This window comes from Mobula hypostoma, chromosome 3, assembly GCF_963921235.1.
Source record: "Mobula hypostoma chromosome 3, sMobHyp1.1, whole genome shotgun sequence".
In the NCBI taxonomy this organism is placed as follows: domain Eukaryota; kingdom Metazoa; phylum Chordata; class Chondrichthyes; order Myliobatiformes; family Myliobatidae; genus Mobula; species Mobula hypostoma.
Genome location: NC_086099.1, coordinates 104752196 through 104774137, shown reverse-complemented (window position 1 = coordinate 104774137; position 21942 = coordinate 104752196). Strand labels below are relative to the sequence as shown.

The 21942-nt window shown below is 40.0% G+C and overlaps 1 protein-coding gene across 5 annotated transcripts in view; it reads right to left on the bottom strand.

Annotated features, from left to right (window-relative positions):
• The window catches only part of prdm5 (PR domain containing 5), a 331962-nt gene that overhangs the window by 227217 nt on the left and 82803 nt on the right, over positions 1-21942 (bottom strand). For all 5 annotated transcript variants that reach the window (XM_063042227.1, XM_063042228.1, XM_063042229.1 and 2 more), the window contains exons 6-7: positions 7411-7503; positions 7023-7144 (exon numbers count right to left, since the gene is read on the bottom strand). In XM_063042227.1, the coding sequence (XP_062898297.1) occupies positions 7023-7144; positions 7411-7503 (215 nt within the window). The remainder of the gene's footprint in view (positions 1-7022; positions 7145-7410; positions 7504-21942) is intronic.

Sequence of the window (21942 nt, the reverse complement as noted above, 5' to 3'; positions counted from 1 at the left end):
CTTTATAACTGCATTGATATGTCAAGGAACAATTACATTCTTTGGATATGCTACAGAACTTCAAAAGGTGTAAGTGAAATTGAAGGATGAACTTATGGCAAATTTCTCACAAACCTGAAAATGCTAATGAAGCAAATGGGGGTTGTTTTCTTTACTCAAGTATTAACTGTTGCGTCAAATGTACAGAGGGCACAGAATATAGTAAAAAAAATGAAGGATCTCAGCCGGAAATGTCAACTGTTTATTCATCTCATTAGATTCTGCCTAACCTGCTCAGTTCTTCCAGCATTTTGTGTGTGTTGATACAGGATGAAAAAAGAACTTTTTTTAGCCAGTGTGTTGAAAGCCCAACTAGAATAAAGACAATTCTGGGGTTAAATTCAGAGAAGAAGGCTGGTCAGATGGAAGGATATTAGCAAAAGAGCATACTTATAGTTGTTTCATTACTTAATTAGATGCTGCATAGCCTTACAACAAGACAATGATAAATTAGAAGTTAATGGTCTAAATTGTGTCCAAGCCACCTCTAGTACAAGTGGGAAGTGACAAGCAAAAATGAACTGGAACATTATTTTTATTTATTTGGAGATAGGTAACAGGCCCTTCAAGCCCAACAAGTCCACGCCGCTCAATTACGCCCATGTGCCCAAATAACTACTAACTGTAACCCAAGTTAATTAAACCCAAAGGTGTTAGGAAGCTTCACCTATGAAGAGATGAAAACGAGGTTTACCGAATTTAAAAAGAGAACTTGGGGAAAAAAAGCTATGCGAGAACAAGGTGTGGACAAGTGACAGAATGCAGCAAACTAAACAAACTAACTAAAGACAAAAACTGTTAGAAGTAGAATTAGTAGTTAGTATCTCTACCCTACTTACTGGAAATCCTCAAGGCAAAATCACTGGAAGAGAGACAATATTGATAACAGATTTATTGAAGCTACGGCTATAACGAGCATCTACTATAGTGAAACGATATCAGTAGAGGGTAGAGTCCACGATCTCTTCGGTGTAACTAGGAATTAGTTCTGTTAATCATATCAAGGGATTTGGCCAAGTTTCTTTTGTGTAATGTAACTCTCGCTCCAAGTCCACTCCATCCGATGGTCTACCAACTCCCTCCATTCGAATCTTCTCTCCTTATCTCTCCCCGGCAAAAGACCACGAAAATCTCTCTTCCAGACTCACAAGAAAGAACAACAGCATTCCAAACCCCATTATCTCTAGTCATAACCCAAACATTGCTGCTACAGAGAAACCATTACATTATTAGTGAAACATTACAGCATGTTACAGTAAGTATTGTGAACTGACTTTCCGTGGATGGCCCACTATTTCATCCAATGAACTATGAAACAAGATGGTGAGCTAGCCAAGATCAAAAAACCAGTATGGGAATGAAATGCTTCAAGAAGTAAAAGATTTAATACAGTTGTATGTACAAGTTTATTTTTCATTTGAAGATTCTCAATTTAATTTTCTGGAAGAACTGATTATTTTTGCAAAGAAATTTTATAAGTTACTGTATGATGTTTACTTTGTTTAAAAGTTGTGATGTTAATTTAGATTATTAGATTAGATTATGGGGACAAGCTGTCCTCTTTTATTGTCATGCTTTAAAGAATTGAAGTTCAAGATGTTGAAGAATTTCTTGTGAAAGGAATTAATATTTAGGATGAGTTTGAATTTGTAGACATACTGACCTAAACTGAAACTGAAATTAACCACAATACTTAGAAATTAAGAATTCAATTACTATTGTTCACTAATTAACTAGGGGTAAATAGAAAGGTAAATGTTTAAATTGGGAACAATACTAGATTTTATTAGTTAGAGGAATTGGAGTAATAAAGGTTATTCTAATGAATCTCACTGATTCTAACTAAAAAGGAATTTGGTTTCATTGATATCTGAGATTTGGAACCTAAACAGAATGTTGGAATTTTGAATTGTTCTTATTCATGTAAATATTTTGTATATATTGTTAAATTTTATAAACAAACATATCTCTAGAAGTGTGAGTTTACTATTCACTGCCTCCATCTGATGGCCTACTAGCACCTAATGTAACAGAACGTCATTTGATTTTCTCATAAAGTATGCGGCGACCAGTCACATGAGATAAGACAAGCACTACACAGGTGTTAAGTAACTCTTCTACAAGTCTTTGGAGTGTGGAAGGAAACTGGAGCATCCAGAGGTAACCCACAGAATCATGGAGATAAAGACCAAACTCTTCACAGAAAGTGGCAGGAATTTAACACGGCCTGCTAGCGCTGTAAAGCATTACACTACCATGCTACCTTCATGAAGCAATGCAGGCAATCAGGAGACAGATTAAAAAAATTTATATAAACGTGCTTCCACAGGTAGAACTGTCAAATCCAGAACAACTGGGATGACAAGAACATTACAGGGTAGGACAAAGCAAAACAAAGTGAGGCTCATATCAGTAACCTGGAACTTTATACCACAACAATCCTATAATAGATTAGGAAGCGTAAGGGAAATTATGAAAGCAAAGACAGAGCATGGCAAAATCAAAGATATGTAAAGATGGTTTCCAAGTATTGAAAGACAAAATATAATTAAAGAAAGAGTAGGGGCTATTAAGCAACAAAATCTAACTGGTTGCATCACTATATGATATGGGAGGGAGGGGTCAATGCACAGGATTGAAACTCGCTGCAGATAGTTGTAAACTTAATCAGCTCCGTCACAGACACTAGCCTCCCTGGCATCTAGGACATTAGACCATAAGACCATCAGACACAGGAGCAGAATTAGGCCATCTGGCCCATCAAGTCTGCTCTGCCATTCAATCATGGCTGATCCTTTTATTCTATCTCCTCCTCAACCCCAGTTCCCGACCTTCTCCCCATAACCTTTGATGCCATGTCCAATCAAGAACCTATCAATCTCTGCCTTAAATACACCCAACAACCTGGCCTTCACAGCTGCATGTGGCAACAAATTCCACAAATTCACCACCCCTTGGCTAAAGTGGAGTGATCTTCAAGGAGTGATACCTCAAAGAGATGGCGTCCATAATTAAGGACCCCCATCACCTAGGACATGTCCTCTTCTCATTGCTTCCACCATGAAGGCGGTACAGGAGCCTGAGGGCACACACTCAGTGACTCAGGAACAGTTTCCTCCCCCATTCCTCCTGAATGGACGCTGAACCCATGGACACTGCCTCACTACTTTTTTTGCACTACTCATTTAATTTTTATATATATATATATATATATATATATATATATATATATACACACACACACACATATATATATATCACACACATACATACAAGTTGTTAAAAACACTTCTTACTGCAATTCACAGTTTTGATTATTATGTACTGCAATGTACTTCTGCCACATAACAAGTTTCATGACAAACAGTATGCCGGTGATATTAAAACTGATTCTGATTCTGATTCTGTAAAAGTTATCTCTTTGTGGAGGAAGAGCAAGGTAATGCAGTCGAGAAGGTGTAACAAGGGAAGAGAAACATGGAGATATTAAGAAGAGTGGAAGGATAGAGGGACCTTGGAATATTATGCCTATTGATCCATAACGATATCAGGAAATAACAATAAGACAGATTAAAAAGCATACAGATGGCAGTATTCTTTTACTTAGCTAAATGACAGAATAAAGGGAGGTTATGATATAAATACAGACAGTGCTTGGTAGACCACAATATACTGGAAATAAGGCAATTCTTGAGGAAGAGAAAACGTCAGTTTTCACATGACATTTGTTTCTACTTCTTTCTGTCCCCGAAATGGCTGGTTACTTCAGAAAGAATATCCTCCCCATAGATTTAACTTCCTGCTTAATGTCTTACATCATTCAGTCACTTGATGAGTATTCTTCTAGGTCCTGGATCATTTCACAGCATCCGGCAGCAAAAGTTAAAAAGAAATTTCAAAGTTTCAAAAATACTGGATGAGCAGCAAAGGAGTAGAGGAAATAATTCAAGCTACACTCTTGTGATTTGCAACATCATCTAAAACATCTGAATAGGTTAATGCATTGCAATCTATTTCCACCTACTTAGTATCTCCTTTCAGCTAATGTTTATTGCATTGGCATACTTTAAGCATAGAGAAATGCTGTATGGCTTATATTAATGCTTTGATTTGTCTAAATAAAAATCACAGAAGCACACAGTTTTTCGGTAGTTTTGTGGCAATACTGTTTAGTACACAGAACACCCTAAAAAAACACTTTTTACATTTTTCCTTGGAAGGTATTCCACAACTATCAGTTTTACAAGAACATTATGTTACATCTTCCATCATTGAACTGAATCCCACAAGCACTTTGCAAATCCAACAGGACTGCTTTTTAGGATAGAGTTCCCATTCACATTTTTTAAAACAATACAGCTTCAAATCTACCAGGAATCAAAATACTAGAGCTGAAACCTGACAGTATACTAAGGAAGGCAATCCTCAATATTTTTACTGAGGTGGTTCCTATTACGTTGTTTAACCATTACAAGAAATCTGATTTGGTCCTTGGGGAACCACTGAAGCAAAAATAACTTTCTTCCAAGTCACTGCCAGCAAAACTGAGTTTAGGAAGTGTGAAGGAACCATGAAGCAGTATTTTTGGATGAAACACTATCCGAGGCAAAGCACGGTGGGCGAGGAAACCTACCACAGCATGGATTTTCCCCTTCCATCGAGTCTCTCTCCAAAATTATTGGGCTGGCTATCGTTCAATAGTTTGAAGACAAGAACATTTCCCCAACTTTCCTACACTCCCAAAGGACATACACCTCTTTCACATGTAATTAGGAAAATGCTTGTGGGTGGCATAGATTGAACTTATTCCCGTTTGCAAATTTCATCATTTTCGATGTTTTACAGCTTCCTTCCTGTGCAAAGTAGGTGTGGAAAACCTGTCCATACATTCTCATAGATAAAGAAGCTTCAGTGTCTATTCAGATACTGAAATGATTAAAAGCATGGTTGAATATATCCCTATTCCCTACTTTGTATGACAACGCCTGTCTTTAACTACACTGAATTACAAAGCAATAAGCATAACATTGAAACAGAACACAACCAGTGGGAGTTGGTCCTTAAATGATGCAGAAGTTTAGAAGTTACAAACATTGCATCAAAGGCTCAGCAATATCAATCTGTGAAATGCATTCACTTGCTAAAAAAGGTGCAACTGAAAAGCAGTTTGAATTGAATAATCTTGCACACATTTTAGTATGGAAAGCTTCTCTAAACAAATAGAACAAATTCCTGGACACACAGACGGAAGAGATTTTTCAGCTACCAGAAATTTTGAGCAACTTGCACAAAAAAATGAGGAAGTCAGCAGGTTAGGCAGCATCAGTGGAGGGAAATGAACATTCGACGCTTTGATCCAAAATCCTTCATCAGAACTGGAAGGAAATAGGGCAGGTCAGAATAAAAAGGTAGGGGAAGGGGAGGAGAATATTAAGCTAGCAATTAATAGGTGAGAAGAGCAAAATAATTGTCTGGAGCTGAAAGGGAATAATGTGAGGAGCTAGGATTTAATAGGTGGGAGAGGCAAAGGGCTTAAGAAGAAGGAATCTGACCAGACAGGGTAGTAGACCATGGAATAAAGGGATGGCGGTGGGGAACCAGAGGGAGGCAGTAGACCATGGAATAAAGGGAAAGAGGTGGGGAACCAGACAGGGGAGTAGACCATGGAATAAAGGGATGGAGGTGGGGAACCAGAGTGAGGCATTGGGCAAGTTATGAGGGTGGGGAAGAGAAGCAAAGGGGCTGATGGAGCCACAGGAATATGGAAAAACAAAGGGGTGGAGTGAAAAGGAAAACAGAGGAGAGAAGTTACTGGAAGCTAAAGAGATTGATGTTGACAACATCAGGATGGAGACTACGAAGATGGAATATGAGGTGGTGCTACTCCAATCTGAGGGTGGCATCATCATGGTGGTGGAGGAGACCATGCACCGACATGCTAGTGTGGGAATATAAAGTGAAATAGAAATGAGCAGCCATTAGGGGATCCCAGCTGTTGCAGCAGATAGAGCAAAGGTGCTTAATCAAGTGATCCTCCAATCTGCATGGGGTCTCACCAGGAGCATTGAATGAAATAAATAACACCAACATGTGAAGCACCTCTTCACCTGGAAGGACTGTTTAGAGCCCTGATTGATGGTGAGAGAGGAGGTGTAGGGACTGGTGTAGCACTTACTGTAGTGCAGCTACAGGGATTAGTGCCAGCAGGGAGATCGGTGGGAAGGGACAAGTGAACAAGGGAGTCACAGAGAGATCAAGCGGAAAGTGGATGGGAGACAGGGAAAGATATGCCCAGTGGTCCGATCCTGCTGGCGACGGCAGAAAATGATACATTGGCTGTGGAGGCTTGTTGGGATGACAGGTGAGGACAAGGGTAACCATTTCCCTGCTATGTCAGCAGGCTGATGGGGCGAGGAAAGACATGAAAGAAACAGAGGAGATATAAATGAGTGCAGCATTGATGGTAGCAGAGGGAACCCATTTTTCTGAAAAAAAGAGAACATCTCAGATGTCCTGGAATGAAAAGCCTCATAATGAGAATAATGCAGTGGAGGCAGAGAAACTGAGAGAAGGGAATAGCATTCTTATAAGTGTCACAGTGGGAAAAAGAAGCTGTGGGAGTCAGTGGGCTTGTGAAAAAATGTCAGTGAACAAGATTTCACCGGAGGCGGAAACAGAGGTATCAAGAATGTTGAGAGAGATGTCAGAAATGAACCAAGTGACTTCCTGAACACAGTGACCTTAAAGTAACTTAAAGCTAAGGGCATGCTCGTCCACAGCTTGCAGTTCTTAAAGGTTAGAATCACAAATAAAGGTATATTAATTAGATTTAATTCATCACTGTAACGAAAGAGTGTAGTGCAATCACAAGCAGATGAGAAAATTTCTGACTCATCCTGCACACCTTTGCATATTTTGCTCTGTTCCCATCAATTCACAACACAATAGTTCAGAACATGCTTTATTCTGATTAGTTTTCTTACCTGTGTGCACATTCTCCTTGTGCTTCTTTAAGGCATCTTTGCTCTTGAACCTTTTCCCACAGCTGTCAGCCTTGCAAACAAACCTGGCATCCTCTTTGCAGGCTTCCTTATGCTGTTCAAAACTGTGGTAGACATTTGGTAAGAACCACAACTTAATACAAAATGTACCACCTTTCTATTGCATGCAAACCTTGTTAATACATGCCACACAGCAGAACTTCTGGTTTCCTTCATACTTTGCCGAACCAGGGTGGAGATGAAGCAAAGCAGTGTTACTTGTTTTATATACGTTTTCTTTTTAATTCACATGCAAGCTGCTCTGGTTGTTACAGAAAGTAGAAGAGGCCAAACTTGTAGCAAAATGGACAACTGCGGTTCAATACGAAACCTGGACTCGGAGCTGAAGGAGATGCTGCACACAGAACATTGAAAGCTTCGAGAGCTGTCATCAGGAAGGATATTTTCAGTACACTGTAGAACACTACAAGCAAAGGAAGAAATACAAAACTTAATAGAGTAATTTTTTATCAAATCATTGATCTACTATGTAGAAAATCAACATTATACCATGAAAGTCAATAAGCCTTCTTTAAAAATATCTGCACATGTACTTAACAGATTAAGTATGTACAAAACACCAACTAGGTTACAGCAGAAATGTAGACAGTACTCTTGATTACGTTACAGGAAAAATGTAATTGCAGTAACTTAAGTGCAGATAAGTGCAAATACTGGCAGAACTAGAGAATTCCAGGTATTAAAAGATAGGTTATGGCTATTTCCTTTGGAACAGAGAAGATTGAGATTTATTTGAAACCAATAAAGTATGAGGTGGGGTTCACATAAAACAGATAAAAAATGTTTTCCTTTACAGAAAGATCACTAACCAAGGATGTAGAAGGAATTGGCATAAGGGCTTAAAGCAATGTTGAGGAGAGCATTTTACCAAGAGAATGATGGGGACCTGAAAGATACTAGCTAAAAGGGGAGTACAGCCAAAAACCTTGATCATGACGTCAAGAAAGGCACTAGATATGTCAAAACCTTTGCAATGTCAATGGACTAAGAGTGTAATCAATTTGGTACAAAGCTGGATAATTATTTGGCTGGCAGATACATGATGGGCTGAATGCCTTCTAAAGTACAATACATTACCATCACTTTATTGTTTCACAAATGTGAAAAAAATGACTTTAAAATGTTGTCTTTAAATTCCGTAAGACCATATAGGGGCAGAATTAGGCCATTCAGCTCATCGAGTCTGCTCTGCCATTCCATCATGGCTGATTTATTATCCCTCTCAACCCTATCCTCCTGCATTCTCCCAACAACCTTTGATGCCCTGATTAATTAAGAGCCTGTCAACCTCCACTTTAAATATACCCAAGGACTTGGCCTCCACAGCCATCCATGGCAATGAATTCCACAGATTCACTACCGGCGGGCAAAATAAATTCCTCCTTATCTCTGCTCTAAACGGATGTCCCTCTATTCTGAGGCTGTGCCCTCCGGTCCTTGATTCACCCACTAGAGGGAATATCCACTCCTCATCCACTCTAAATAGGCCTTTCAATACTCGATAGGTTTCAATGAGATCCTCCCTCTTTCTTAGATAATGCTCACAATACTCCCAAGTGTGGGTCTCACTAATGCTTTACAAAGTCTGAGCATTACACCTTTGCTGTTCTAGCCCTCTCAAAAAGAACGCTGACATTGCATTTGCCTTCCTCACCACAGAGTCACCTTGCAAGCTAAACTTCAGGGCATCCTTCACATTAACTCTGAAATCCCTTTGCACCTCTGATTCTTCACATTGTATCCATGTTTAGAAAATAGTCTACACCATTATACCTTCTACCAAAGTGCATGACTACACATCCCTACACTATATTCCATCTGCCACTTCTTCCTCCATTCTCCTTGTGTAAATCCTTCTGCAGACTCCCCGCTTCCTCACACACAAAAAAATCTGCATTTCATCTAAAATTCCTTTCTCAATTTTATTAACACAATCATTAAACAATTGAAAAATAAATTAATAATTCTACCAACAGTGAACAGAGAAATTTCAAGTGGGTGAAGGAACTGTATGATATAATTTCAGGGGTAGTACGATATATAAATAATATTTAAAGTTTTCATACAGGTTTGACAGACTTCTAAAATATAACAGCCATCATATAATCTGGAATCCATGGAGGGGAATGGAACACAGGACCATAATTTCATAACTTTTGATCCAAGTAAATTAAAATCAATCACGAAGTTTATCTAAAACTTTCCATTACAGCAACTACTTGCATTTCACTTTACCATTAAAAGCACCAAAATAATCACCGCCCTGAAATAAATAATTACATGATTACAAAAATATTGACGTCACCCAGGAAGACTGAATGCACGTGTCAACAGCTTTGCATCGAAAAGCACTTCAGAGACCCATGGAATCTGACAAAATAACCCAGAAGGAAAGCCTACTGACAGCTACATGACTTACAAAGGCTCAGAGGGGGAACTCATTGAACATTTGCAATAGTAAACCATTCCTATACAGGTGTCCCCCGCTTTTTGAACGTTCGCTTTACGAAACCTTGCTGTTACGAAAGACCTACATTAGTTACCTGTTTTCGCTGACAGGTGTTTTCACCATTACGAAAAAAGGCAGCGTGCAAAAAAAGGCCGTGCGCGCCCCAAGCAGCCAAGCTCCTCCCCTGGAACGGCATTCTAGCCGGCATTGCTTAAACACGTGCCTGTGAGCAACTGTGCATTACATCGAGTTATTTTGAGCATCCGTTAGCAAGAAGAGTTCTAAGGTATCGGAAAAGCCTAAAAGAGCTCATAAGGGTGTTACACTTAGCATAAAACTAGACATAATTAAGCATTTCGATCATGGTGAACGAAGTAAGAACAAAGAGAGTTTGGCTTGTGGAAGTTGATGAAGATGATGTTGAAGAGGTTTTGGCATCCCATGACCAAGAACTGATAGATGAAGAGCTGATGCAATTAGAAGAGGAAAGGATAACAATCGAAACCGAATGCAGCAGCAAACGGACCGAAAATGAAGTCGTCCAGGAACTGAACGTGAAGCAACTGCGTGAGATTTTCACTGCAATGACTGCAGAAAAGTACGACTTTAATTTTGAAAGGGTACATAGGTTTAGGGCATATTTGCAAGATGGTTTGAGTGCTTACAAAGAACTGTATGATAGAAAAATGCGTAAGGCTAAGCAGTCAAGCATACTGTCATTTTTCAAGCCTTCCACATCAGCCAGAGCAGACAATGAACCTCGACCTTCAACATCGAGGCAGGCAGACGTAGAAGAAGATGACCTGCCTGACCTGACGGAAACAGATGACGATGAGATGACACCCCAGTGTCCCACAACCCCAACATCCGGGCCGCGGACCGATACCGGTCCACGAAGAATGCAGCATTGCGGCAGTAGCCGGGATGCATCCAGCACATCCTTAAGAAAAAAAGCCGAAATAAACAAGCTAATTAATTAGGTACCGCCTGGCACGTAAATGTCGGCCCAGATCAGAGGCGATTGCCGATTGCGTCGCCTCTGATCTGGGCCAACATTTACATGCCAGGCAGCACCTAATTAATGATGTTGTTTATTTCAGTTTTTTTCTTAAAGATGTGCTGCGTGTGCTTCACAGATCGGTATCAGTCCGCAGCCTGGAGGGTGGGGGCCACTGCACCACCCCAACCTCCGACAACTCAGCCTAACACGCCATCATCCGTGTGCTCGGCGCTGTCTTCCCGATTCCGGTAAGTGATACTCCACTGTACATACATTATTTCCACTTTATATCGGCTGTGTATTTTTGGGTGTTATTTGGTATGATTTGGCAGCTTCATAGCTTAAAGGTTACTGGACAGAGTGTTTCTGCCGAGAGCACTTCCGTGAGATTTTCGCTACGGTGGACAGTTCGGCAATGATTGTAGAAAAGTATTTCTACTTTATATTGGCTGTGTATTTATCATATCATTCCTGCTTTTACTATATGTTCCTGTTATTTTAGGTTTTATGTGTTATTTGGCATGATTTGGTAGGTTATTTTTTGGGTCTGCGAACGCTCACAAATTTTTCCCATATAAGTAAATAGTAATTGCTTCTTCACTTTACGACATTCCGGCTTACGAGCTGTTTCATAGGAACGCTCTACCTTCGTATGGCGGGGGAAACCTGTACACTCTTCATTTCAATCACCTATGCATCTCATACTGGTACAACAATCTACAAAGTTCACAAAAAATACAAAATATCCAATTAAACCAGTAGGGCAATATACCCCCTAATTAATGCCCAAAAACTACACAAAGATTATGTATAAGAGTTGTTACAAGTAGATGCAGAAAGCTACAACATTCCTTGAGCATGCTCTGCCACTTTATAAGATCCTGGCTGAATCATGGGGTATCCATTTCCCATATTGTCCTTGTTGTACCCAAAAATTTACTGACCTCAGCCTTGAATATCCTTCATGTTTGAGCATTCACATCCCTCCTGAGGAAGAAGATGCCAAAGGTTTACATCTTTCTGCGTAAAGAATCAACACACCAAGGTTCATAAGACCATAAGATATAGGAGCAGAAGTAGGCCATTCAGCCCAAAGATTCTGCTCTGCCATTCATTCATGGCTGATCCAATTCTTCCAGTCATCCCCACTCTCCTGCCTTCTCCCCAGTCCCTTTGATGCCCTGGCTAATCCAAGGTCCTCCTGCATGTCAACACCGACTTGTTTCTCAGCATTTGTAAAATGTGTTTTCCTATTCCTCCTATAAAAGACACAACGTCACATCTTAATTCTTGTCTGTGCCAACTTACAGACTGTACAGTCCCCAGGACAGATTTCCAATTTTCCCACTTAGCTTTATCATCAACAAATCTAGGTAGGTCACATCCTGCCTTTCCAGTTACTAATATACTGTAAATTAATAGCCAAAGGTTCAGATCTCACTCCTTTGACATCCACTTCTATCTAGCTGTATCCTTAAAAGAAATAAGCTTGTTTTTGGCAATTAATCAGGTTCCCCTTCCCCTACCTTGTTAGTTACCTCCTCCATTAGAATGGCTCAATACATAATATCATGTCAATTGTGTTTTACCATCATAAAATTTTTTGAGCACCTTTTATTAAATTCATGACAGTAAATTCAAGAATTGTATTGACAACATTTCTTGAACTCATCCACCAAAATACTTTAGCCAGTCTGCTTTTCCCACATTGGTTTTGCTTCATTCTTTATTATCAGGATAATATCCTCCTTCTTCATTTTGTCCATCTTTTTGCAACGTTAAGAATCCTGGAATACTTTTAACCTTGACCTCACTCACCTTGCAACCACAGCTCTTAAACAGCTATTAGATCAAATCGATCTGTACTGTCAGTTTCTCTATTTTGCTGCAAATGCTTCTTTATCCAAAACATTTGGTTTTTGTTTTAAACATTTTTCTTTGAATTGACTCTTTTTCCTAATTCAATTACCTTCAAATTCTCTGCCCTACTTGTCTCACTCTGCCTATGATAACCCACCTTGGTTCTTTGATCTATAGCCTTATCCTTTAAGCCCAAATCTACAGCCTTTCCTTCATTTGAACTCTGCCCCCAAACCATAGCGCACCTTACAAATTTAATCATGTATATACCCCTCGTTATCTGATTTACTGAAACATGGATTCCAGCCAGGTTTTAACTGCAGCCTGTCTTTTACCCAGCCTTGGTCCCAGGGATTCATAAGGCAAAAACCCTTTGTTTGGCAACACTTTTTGAATTCCTTATTCAATATTTTGATTTGTCAAACCCTGTGCTAATATAAACAGCTCAGATAACCCTTGAGATTCTGCATTATTGTTTGATCTGGAACTCCCCAGAAGAACTTGACTCCAAGTTCTCGTTACTTCCTATGTGGATGAAGTTAAGTGGATCCTTCCCTTCCCACTTATATCTTAGACTTCAATCAAGTACCACAGCCTTTGGAACTCTCTATCAGTGCTTCAGAGAATATGAATGTTGTTCTCAATGATTATGATGTTCCATTTCATTCCCAGGTTTAATAGTCCTCTATTCCTTGGTTCTGTGATCAGCTTACTTGTACTCTGTATTGGCTTTCTTCAGAGCCAAAAATAAGTCAAAAGCAACGAAGGAACCTACGCAATGAATTAAAAGAGCAATGCCACACACTGGCAAGAAACTTTAAGTTCTTTTCACCTCTCCTCTTACTTGCTAGACAAGGTGAAAGGCTGAAATTCCTGCATCATAGCATCCCACATGCCAACAGCTGCATACCGGTCAGTTCCTGATAGCTGTCCAAATCTAAAGGAGGTGGCAAGTTCTTAGATCAAAGGGTGCATGGAGCTATTACTTTCCCCAATGCACCACAATAGCCAGCAACTCCTCAATGCTGCTTCTTTGATATTAAGCTTCTTTCATTCACCCTACTACAATATCAAAATGATCGCGATATTCCAAATCACTTATGATGAGGGTGGCTGCAAAACTCTTGAGAAAACTCAATACTTAAGAACAAAGCAAATAACATAATTGACACCTCTTCAGTTTAAACATTTCTTGCAACAGTGGTATTCCATGACAACAATACTTGTATAATGCTGCCTTGTATAATGCTGCACTGCCCCAAAGCTTCCACACTAGTAACCCCTATTTCACATCAAAGTAAAATAATTATTTTTATATACATTATACTCAGAAGGAAGCCAGTTGGTTCATTGATTCTATCATAACTCTCAGAGCAATCCCATCAATCACATTCCTTACTTACTTTCTTGTAACATATTCCAATTCCAGATTAATTTACCTGCCGTGAGCCTGCTGTTGCTAACTAAAATAACAGCCACTACATCAATCAGAAGTGGTCGGAAACTGAAGCAGCCGGAAGAAACCCCAATGATGACAGACAGACAGACTATACAAGTCCCACACAGATAGCACCAAGCGAAGAGGTCAGATCAAATACGGTTGCTGGAGCTGTGGCTGTGAGGCACTAAAATTATGACTGTGCCACTCTGACATCCCATTTTTCTTAGAAAGGTTTATCAAAGCCGTGAAAACCACAATGAACAAAATGTAAAACATGATCAAAAGGTTTTAAAGGAACATACACACACACACACACACACACACACACACACACACACACGCCCGCACGTGAACACACACATACTCGAACATCTCTAAAATGAGTAGCATCATGAAAAGTCTCAACCATCAAAAGACTGTTGTATAAACAGGTATGTTAGAAAGGAGCTTCCTGATGACAATGTGGGAATAATGAGGTGTGTTACTGAGCAGAAAGCTCTTGATCTGAGCTCACCTAACATGTTTCACTTGTGAGTTACAATTGAACTCTATGTCAACTAATCATAAATACAAGGATTCTGGATCCAGATTGCAGTCTAGTGACCTCTCTTAGAAAGTCAAAAAATAAGTATGGGTTTAAATACAGTGATAAAATTATCTGGTAACCATCAATGCCTATTTTTATGTATAAAGCAATTGTTACCGCATGCTGTAAACCCACTATTTTTCAGATAAAAATAATTAACTTCAAAAGTAATTTCTTTGAAGGAGATAATCCAAACCTGGCAAAATATATCAAATGAGAGCCTCATCTCCAATACCCTCCCAACAAAAGAAGTGATTATGCCCATGGTTGTTTCTTCACTTTGCGGTCACCAAAACTAGTTTGGTAACACAGACAAAATGCTGGTGGAACACAGCAGGCCAGGCAGCATCTATAGGAAGAAACATAGTCGACGTTTCGGGCCGAGACCCTTCATCAGGACTAAGTAAAAGAAGAGATAGTAAGAGATTTGAAAGTGGGAGGGGGAAATCCGAAATGATAGGAGAAGATGGTGGGGGGGAACAGAGCTAAGAGCTGGAAAGTTGATTGTCAAAAGGGATACAAGGCTGAAGAAGGAAGAGGATCATGGGACGGGAGGCCTAGGGAGAAAGGGGGAGGGAAGCACCAGAGGAAGATGGACAGCAGGCAAGGAGTTATTGTGAGAGGGACAGAGTGAGAAAAAAGAGAGAAAGAAAAAAAAGATGGATGGATAAATAAATAAATAAATAAATAGATAGATAGATAAATAAATAAATAAATAAATAAATAAGGGATGGAGTAAGAAGGAGAGGAGGGGCATTAAAGACGTGTGGGTTAGTAGGTGAATGACAAATAAATAAATAAGGGATGGGGTAAAAAGGGGAGGTGGGGCATTAACGGAAGTTAGAGAAGTCAATATTCATGCCATGAGGTTGGAGGCTACCCAAATGGAATATAAGGTGTTGTTCCTCCAACCTGAGTGTGGCTTCATCTTGACAGTAGAGGAGGTCATGGATTGACATATCAGAATGGGAATGGGACGTGGAATTAAAATGTGTTGCCACTGCAAGATCCTGCTTTCTCTGGCGGACAAAGCGTAGCCTCCAACCTGATATAAAGGGTGAGGAAACCGGAGCAGACAGAGGAAACCCATGCAGTCACGGGGAGAAAGTACAAACTTCTTACAGACAGTAGTGGAATCTTTGCACGGAATTTGGATTCCAAGATTTGGATGCATGAAAAGCAGGTCTAGCAGGTAATATTAAACAGGGGAAGTATTTTAGTAAACAGTGAATTTCTAACAATGCCAAAGAGACCTTTCAGATGCCCAACATTTCTGCCAACCATCTTACTGTTATTTATCATTACACTACTATATATGAGACATTAATAAATTATCCAGCTGGTGGATTAGTAATCACAAATTTAAAATGTAATATATATAGCCAAAAAATGATAAGTCTCTTCTGATGCTGCATGCCGTGTTCTGCTTGCACAAATTGTGAAACAAACAAGATCATAGAAACCATAGAAACTACAGCACAGAAACAGGACTTTTGGCCCTTCTTGGCTGTGCCGAACCATTTTCTGCATAGTCCCACCGACCTGCACACGGACCATATCCCTCCATACACCTCCCATCCATGTCTCTGTCCAATTTATTCTTAAATGTTAAAAAAGAACCCGCATTCACCACCTCATCTGGCAGCTCATTCCATACTCCCACCACTCTCTGTGTGAAGAAGCCCCCACTAATGTTCCCTTTAAACTTTCCCCCCTCACCCTTAACCCATGTCCTCTGGTTTTTTTCTCCCCTTGCTTCAGTGGAAAAAGCCTGCTTGCATTCACTCTATCTATACCCATCATAATTTTATATACCTCTATCAAATCTCCCCTCATTCTTCTACGTTCCAGGGAATAAAGTCCTGACCTATTCAACCTTTCTCTGTAACTGAGTTTCTCAAGTCCTGGCAACATCCTTGTAAACCTTCTCTACACTCTTTCAACCTTATTTATATCCTTCCTGTAATTTGGTGACCAAAACTGAACACAATACTCCAGATTCGGCCTCACCAATGCCTTATACAACCTCATCATAACAATCCAGCTCTTATACTCAATGCTTTGATTAATAAAGGCCAATGTACCAAAAGCCCTCTTTACGACCCTATCTACTTGTGACGCCACTTTTAGGGAATTTTGTATCTGTATTCCCAGATCCCTCTGTTCCACTGCACTCCTCAGTGCCTTACCATTAACCCTGTATGTTCTACCTTGGTTTGTCCTTCCAACGTGCAATACCTCACACTTGTCTGTATTAAACTCCATCTGCCATTTTTCAGCCCATTTTTCCAGCTGGTCCAAGTCCCTCTGCAGGCTCTGAAAACCTTCCTCACTGTCTACTACACCTCCAATCTTTGTATCATCAGCAAATTTGCTGATCCAATTTACCGCATTATCATCCAGATCATTGATATAGATGACAAATAACGATGGACCCAGCACTGATCATGCCATGTGTTTCTCTTTATCTGAGCAGTGAAGCAGATGATTTTTTTTGGACAACAATTATCTTATAATGCATAAAAAGACAATTAAGTAATGTAGCTTTGTATCATTCTCCAAACTGTTGATTCCAAAATTACTGACTAGTGCAACCATTGCTTTGGTTTTGCAAAGAAGTGATTTCAGATATGCATCAAAACAAGTATATAATTACAATTTAAGTGGGAAATGTGTCTGAGGACCATACTATTAAAAACTGCTTTTAGTATATTTAAGTTCCAAACATTTCTACTGCAGCTCATTGTAAAGCAGGTTTTAAGCTCTCAGGAAGCTTAACAATGCCATAGTAATACCATAGCCAAAAAATTCCATAGTGCTTAAAAATATTTCTAGTGTCAAATCAATTAGCATTAATATGCTGAATATGTAATGCAAACACAATCAGCAGCTTCTGTCCACATAATGCACAATCAATGAGGAGTATGTACAGTGTGAATGAGGATCATCATCATCATCATCACCACCAGCCTCAACTCCACCATCCAATGTCTTACTGGAGCTGTCCTGTGAAAAGGAATCTGAAATAAACTTCAAATACATCTTTCCCTTACTGACAACCAACGGCGCACCTCGAGGGTGCATGGCTTAGCCCTACTGCCCTACTCTCTCTGCAAACACAATCAGGCACGTGGCTAGGCACAGCACAAACACGACTATAAATTCACTGATGATGACCACTGCTGCCGACAGAATTTCAGATGGGAACGAGGGGGTGTATAGGACTGAGACAGATTGGCTGGTTGAGTGGTGTCACAACAACAACCATGCACTCAATGTCAGTGATCCTAAGGAATTGATTGTGGACTTCAGGAAGGGGAAGCCAAGGAACACACACTAGTCCTCATCGGGGGATCAGCAGTGGAAAGCACGAGCAGTTTCAAGTTCCTGGGTGTCATCATCTCTGAAGATCTGTCCAGGGCCCAGCATATTGATGCAATTACAAAGAATGCACAACAGTGGCTATATTTCATTGGTAGCTTGAGGATATTTGGTGTGTCACTATGTACCATGGAGAGCATTCTAACTGGTTGCATCACTGTCTGGTATGAGGACCAATGCACAGGATCAGCAAAAGCTGTAAACTCAGTCAACTCCATCATGGGGTTCTCCAAAAACTAGGGCATTTTCAAAAGGAGATGCCTCATCATCATAAAAGACCCCCACCAACCAGGGCATGCACTCTTCCCATTACTACCATCAGGGATGAGACACAGGAGCCTGAAGACACACACTCAACATTTTAGGAACAGCTTCTTGTCCTCCACCATCAGAATGGTCCACGGATCTATAAACACTACCTCTCCATTTTTGCTCTCTTTTACACTGCTTATTTTTAATATCCATACAGTATTTCTATTGTAATTTACAGAATATTTTATTTTTATGTATTAATTGTACTACTGCCACAAAACAACAAATTTCATGACATTTGTCAGTGATAGTACATCTGATTCTGTTTCTGATTCAAGTATTCAGTGTTCCCCACATAAAGAACATCAAGGGATATCCCCTGCAATTGACCCATGTAAATCGTCACTGAATTGCACATTTGTGGATGAGTCCTTACGGTTGCCAACCACCCAGCCCCTACATCCCGCAGCCAGTAGGTTCCAGTACAGAGAAAAACAACCTATCCAATTTCTCATTTTAACTATATTCTAGATAGCTGTGGGCTTCTCTTGTAGAAATGTGGCTCCACGACAACATTCAATGCACCATCAATCAACAGGCAACAACACTTTGGAATTTGGACTACATTATTACTTTTTTTAAAATGTTTTGCTTTTTGCTATCGTAACTATATAAGCATCCAGGAAATCATCAAGGAGCAATGCCCCAAAAAGGCCGCATCCATCATGAAGTACACCCATCACCAAGGACACACCCTCTTCTCATTGCTACCATCAGGAAGTAGGTACAGAGGTCTAAAGGCACACACTTAATGATTCAGTAACAGCTTCTTCCACCCTGCCATCAGATTTCTCATGAACACCACCTTACTATGTTTTTTCTTTTTGCACTTTTTAAAATATTATATAATTCTTACCATAATTTATAGTTTTTATTATTATGTATTGCTTCTACAGCTGTCACATACAACAAATTTCATGACAAGTGCCAGTGATATTAAACCTGATTGCGATTCTGATTCTATGTACTGTGTGCTATATGTGACTGCTTGTTCTGTGCTTTGTACCTTGGCCTCAGAGGAACACTGTTTCATTTGGCTCTATTCATGTTAATTGTTGAACAACAATTAAATTTGAATCTGAGCTTGAACATCCTCTTCTTCACGCTCTCTGTTATTACCCCTACTTTGCTGTAGTGTGGCAATCAGAACTGTACACTAAGTGCAGCCTAACCAATGCTTTGTAGACCAACACATCATGTCTCAACTCTTATACTTAATGTCTCAGCCCATGAAGGGAAGCATACCAAATGACAAAAACACTAACTACCTATGTCACTACTTTCAGGGAGCCTTGGACTTGCACCTCAACACTCCTAAGATCCTTGCTATTTATTCTGTACGTCCAAACAGAATTTGATCTCCCAGACTGCATTATCTCACCACTCCATCGAACTTCAAGCAGATCAATGTCCTTCGGATTCTTTAAACAACCTTCTTCATTGTCTATAACTCCACCAAATTGTGTGTCGTCTGCAAACTTATAAATAGAGTCCCATTAAGCTTCATTTGATTGGCCACCATTCAAACAATTGAAACCTTTAATTCCTTCCTTGTTTGGTTGCCTTATCTGCACTCGTGTATACTGTCCGACATAATTTCATAGAAACCAGTTGTGAATCCTAGTGTCCACTTAGCTCTCTGGGGTTGTACTCATTCCTGTGTGCAGCAGTTACTGAACCATGTAAACAATTCCTTTTAGTGGTTGGAATCAACAATCATCTTCCTTTCAAGAAATGAACATTTTATCACATTGAAAGTATGGAATCACTTCCACAAGTGGCACACATTTAAGGGACACATTAACAACAAAGGCATATGCTGTTGTGGTGTTGTGCTTCACTGCCATTCTATCATGTTTCAATAGGCAATATAATTCCCAGTATATGGTTTTAATTTAATTACTTCATTTGTTATGCCTAGCACTAAAAGATTAACTGTAAGTCAGCAAATGAAACATGGCCAATATTAGTTCTACAACAATTTTTTTCTGAATCAGAAGCACCACAGAAGTGAGCCAGCCACATGTCTTTTCAATGCATCGCTTACTTTAGATGAATGAAAAGAATTCTAAGAAGGATCCATTCAAATAAGATCAGTTCAATAATTAAATGAAGAAGTGAAATTAGTCAGTACTTATCCAAGGTTTATATTCAAATTCTTTGGATTGCCCCTGTAAAATTCTTTTAACAGAAATCAAATTTGAAGAAAAAACACATGCTCTAAAGTAAAATAAACATAATATTCGAAACAATATAAGATTAGTAGGATGGATCTGTGCTATTTGCCTACAAAACATATGCAAACAGCGTCACCAGGAAAAGGAAAGGAACCAAAGGAAGTGGATTATTTTAAATGGGTGGTCCATCCGCTAAATCCATAAAGCATGTACAAGCCATAAATGTAACATCATATTTCTTGTTTCAAAAGATCTTTTTCATGTTTACCTACCCTCGTTCCAGCAAAAAGGCAATCTCCTTTCCCTCCCCTCACCACAACTATTGCCAACATCTACAGGGGGTGTTATATTTCACTCTTACTAAAACACTTATCGTAATTGTGATTGTGACTGGTTGTCTGTCATATCCAATGATGGCAATTAGACTTGTGCAGTTCTGTTCTGTGTACATAGGTGGCTGCTAAGACCAACTTGTGAATGACAAGAAGGACATGAAAACTGTGATGGAACTAGAAGTGGAGCCACTGCTATTGTTTTGCTTCTTTCTCAGGCAGCGATTAGTACTGCTCGGTGCCTCTCCTCCAGGTTGTTGTGACCGGTTCTAACCAAGGCTCACCAGCCACTTCAGTCTAGTGCACTCTGTTCCAGACATCTTGGTACAAGCACAGTGTATGCAATGTTAGCTTTCACGTGGTCTTTGAACCTCTTACGGGATCTGCCTCAATTCCTCTTGCTCAGTGAAAGCTCACCTTATAGTAGCTGCCTGAGAATTCATGTCTATGACACCTCCTGTCCACCGAAGCTATGCTTTTACAATCGTGGCCTCAACACTCGTGGTCCCTGCCCTGTCAGGGATCTCTGGGTTGTTGACTCAGTCCAGCCAACGGATGCCAAGGATCAACCTCAGATTATGCATATGGAATCCCTTTAGCAGTTTGAGGTGTCTGCCGCATACGGTTCAGGTTTCACATCCACATGGAAATTACTGAGGACAACAGCTTTGCACACCTTTAGTTTTGTGGACAGGGTGGATGTTGTGCTGGCTCAACACACACAATCACAGTCGATCAAGGCTTTGGCTGGCCTTGCAGATCCTGGCGCTGATGTCTCCGTCCAGTGAGCCATCACTGCAAATGACACTGCCAAGATAACTGAATTCCACTGTTCTCAGTCTTATTCTCTCGATACTGATTGAGGGCTAGTAGCAGCGGATACAGGAGCAGGATGAAATTGGACTTCTATCTTACTTAGGCTGACGGTAGGACCAAAGAAATGCGAGGCTTCAGCAAATTTGTTGACAAATAGCTGAAGGTCAGACTGAGTGTGAGCCATCAGAGCACAGTCATCGGCGTAGAAGGACGCAAGGATGATCTTTGTTCTGGCACTCATAGGACAGGTCAATTTCAGGCAAACACCACATCTGAGATCTTTAATTGTGCATTCAGCACATTTGGGAAGAACAGGTTGAACAGCACAGGGGCCAGCATACACACTTGTTTCACACAGTCTGAAATGTTAAATGGTTCTGAAGTGTCACCACTTGCGAGGATTTGGCTAGTCATATTATCATGAAAAAGGCGGATGAGGCTGACAAATTCATGTGGGCATCCCAGTTTTGACACAATTGTCCATGGCA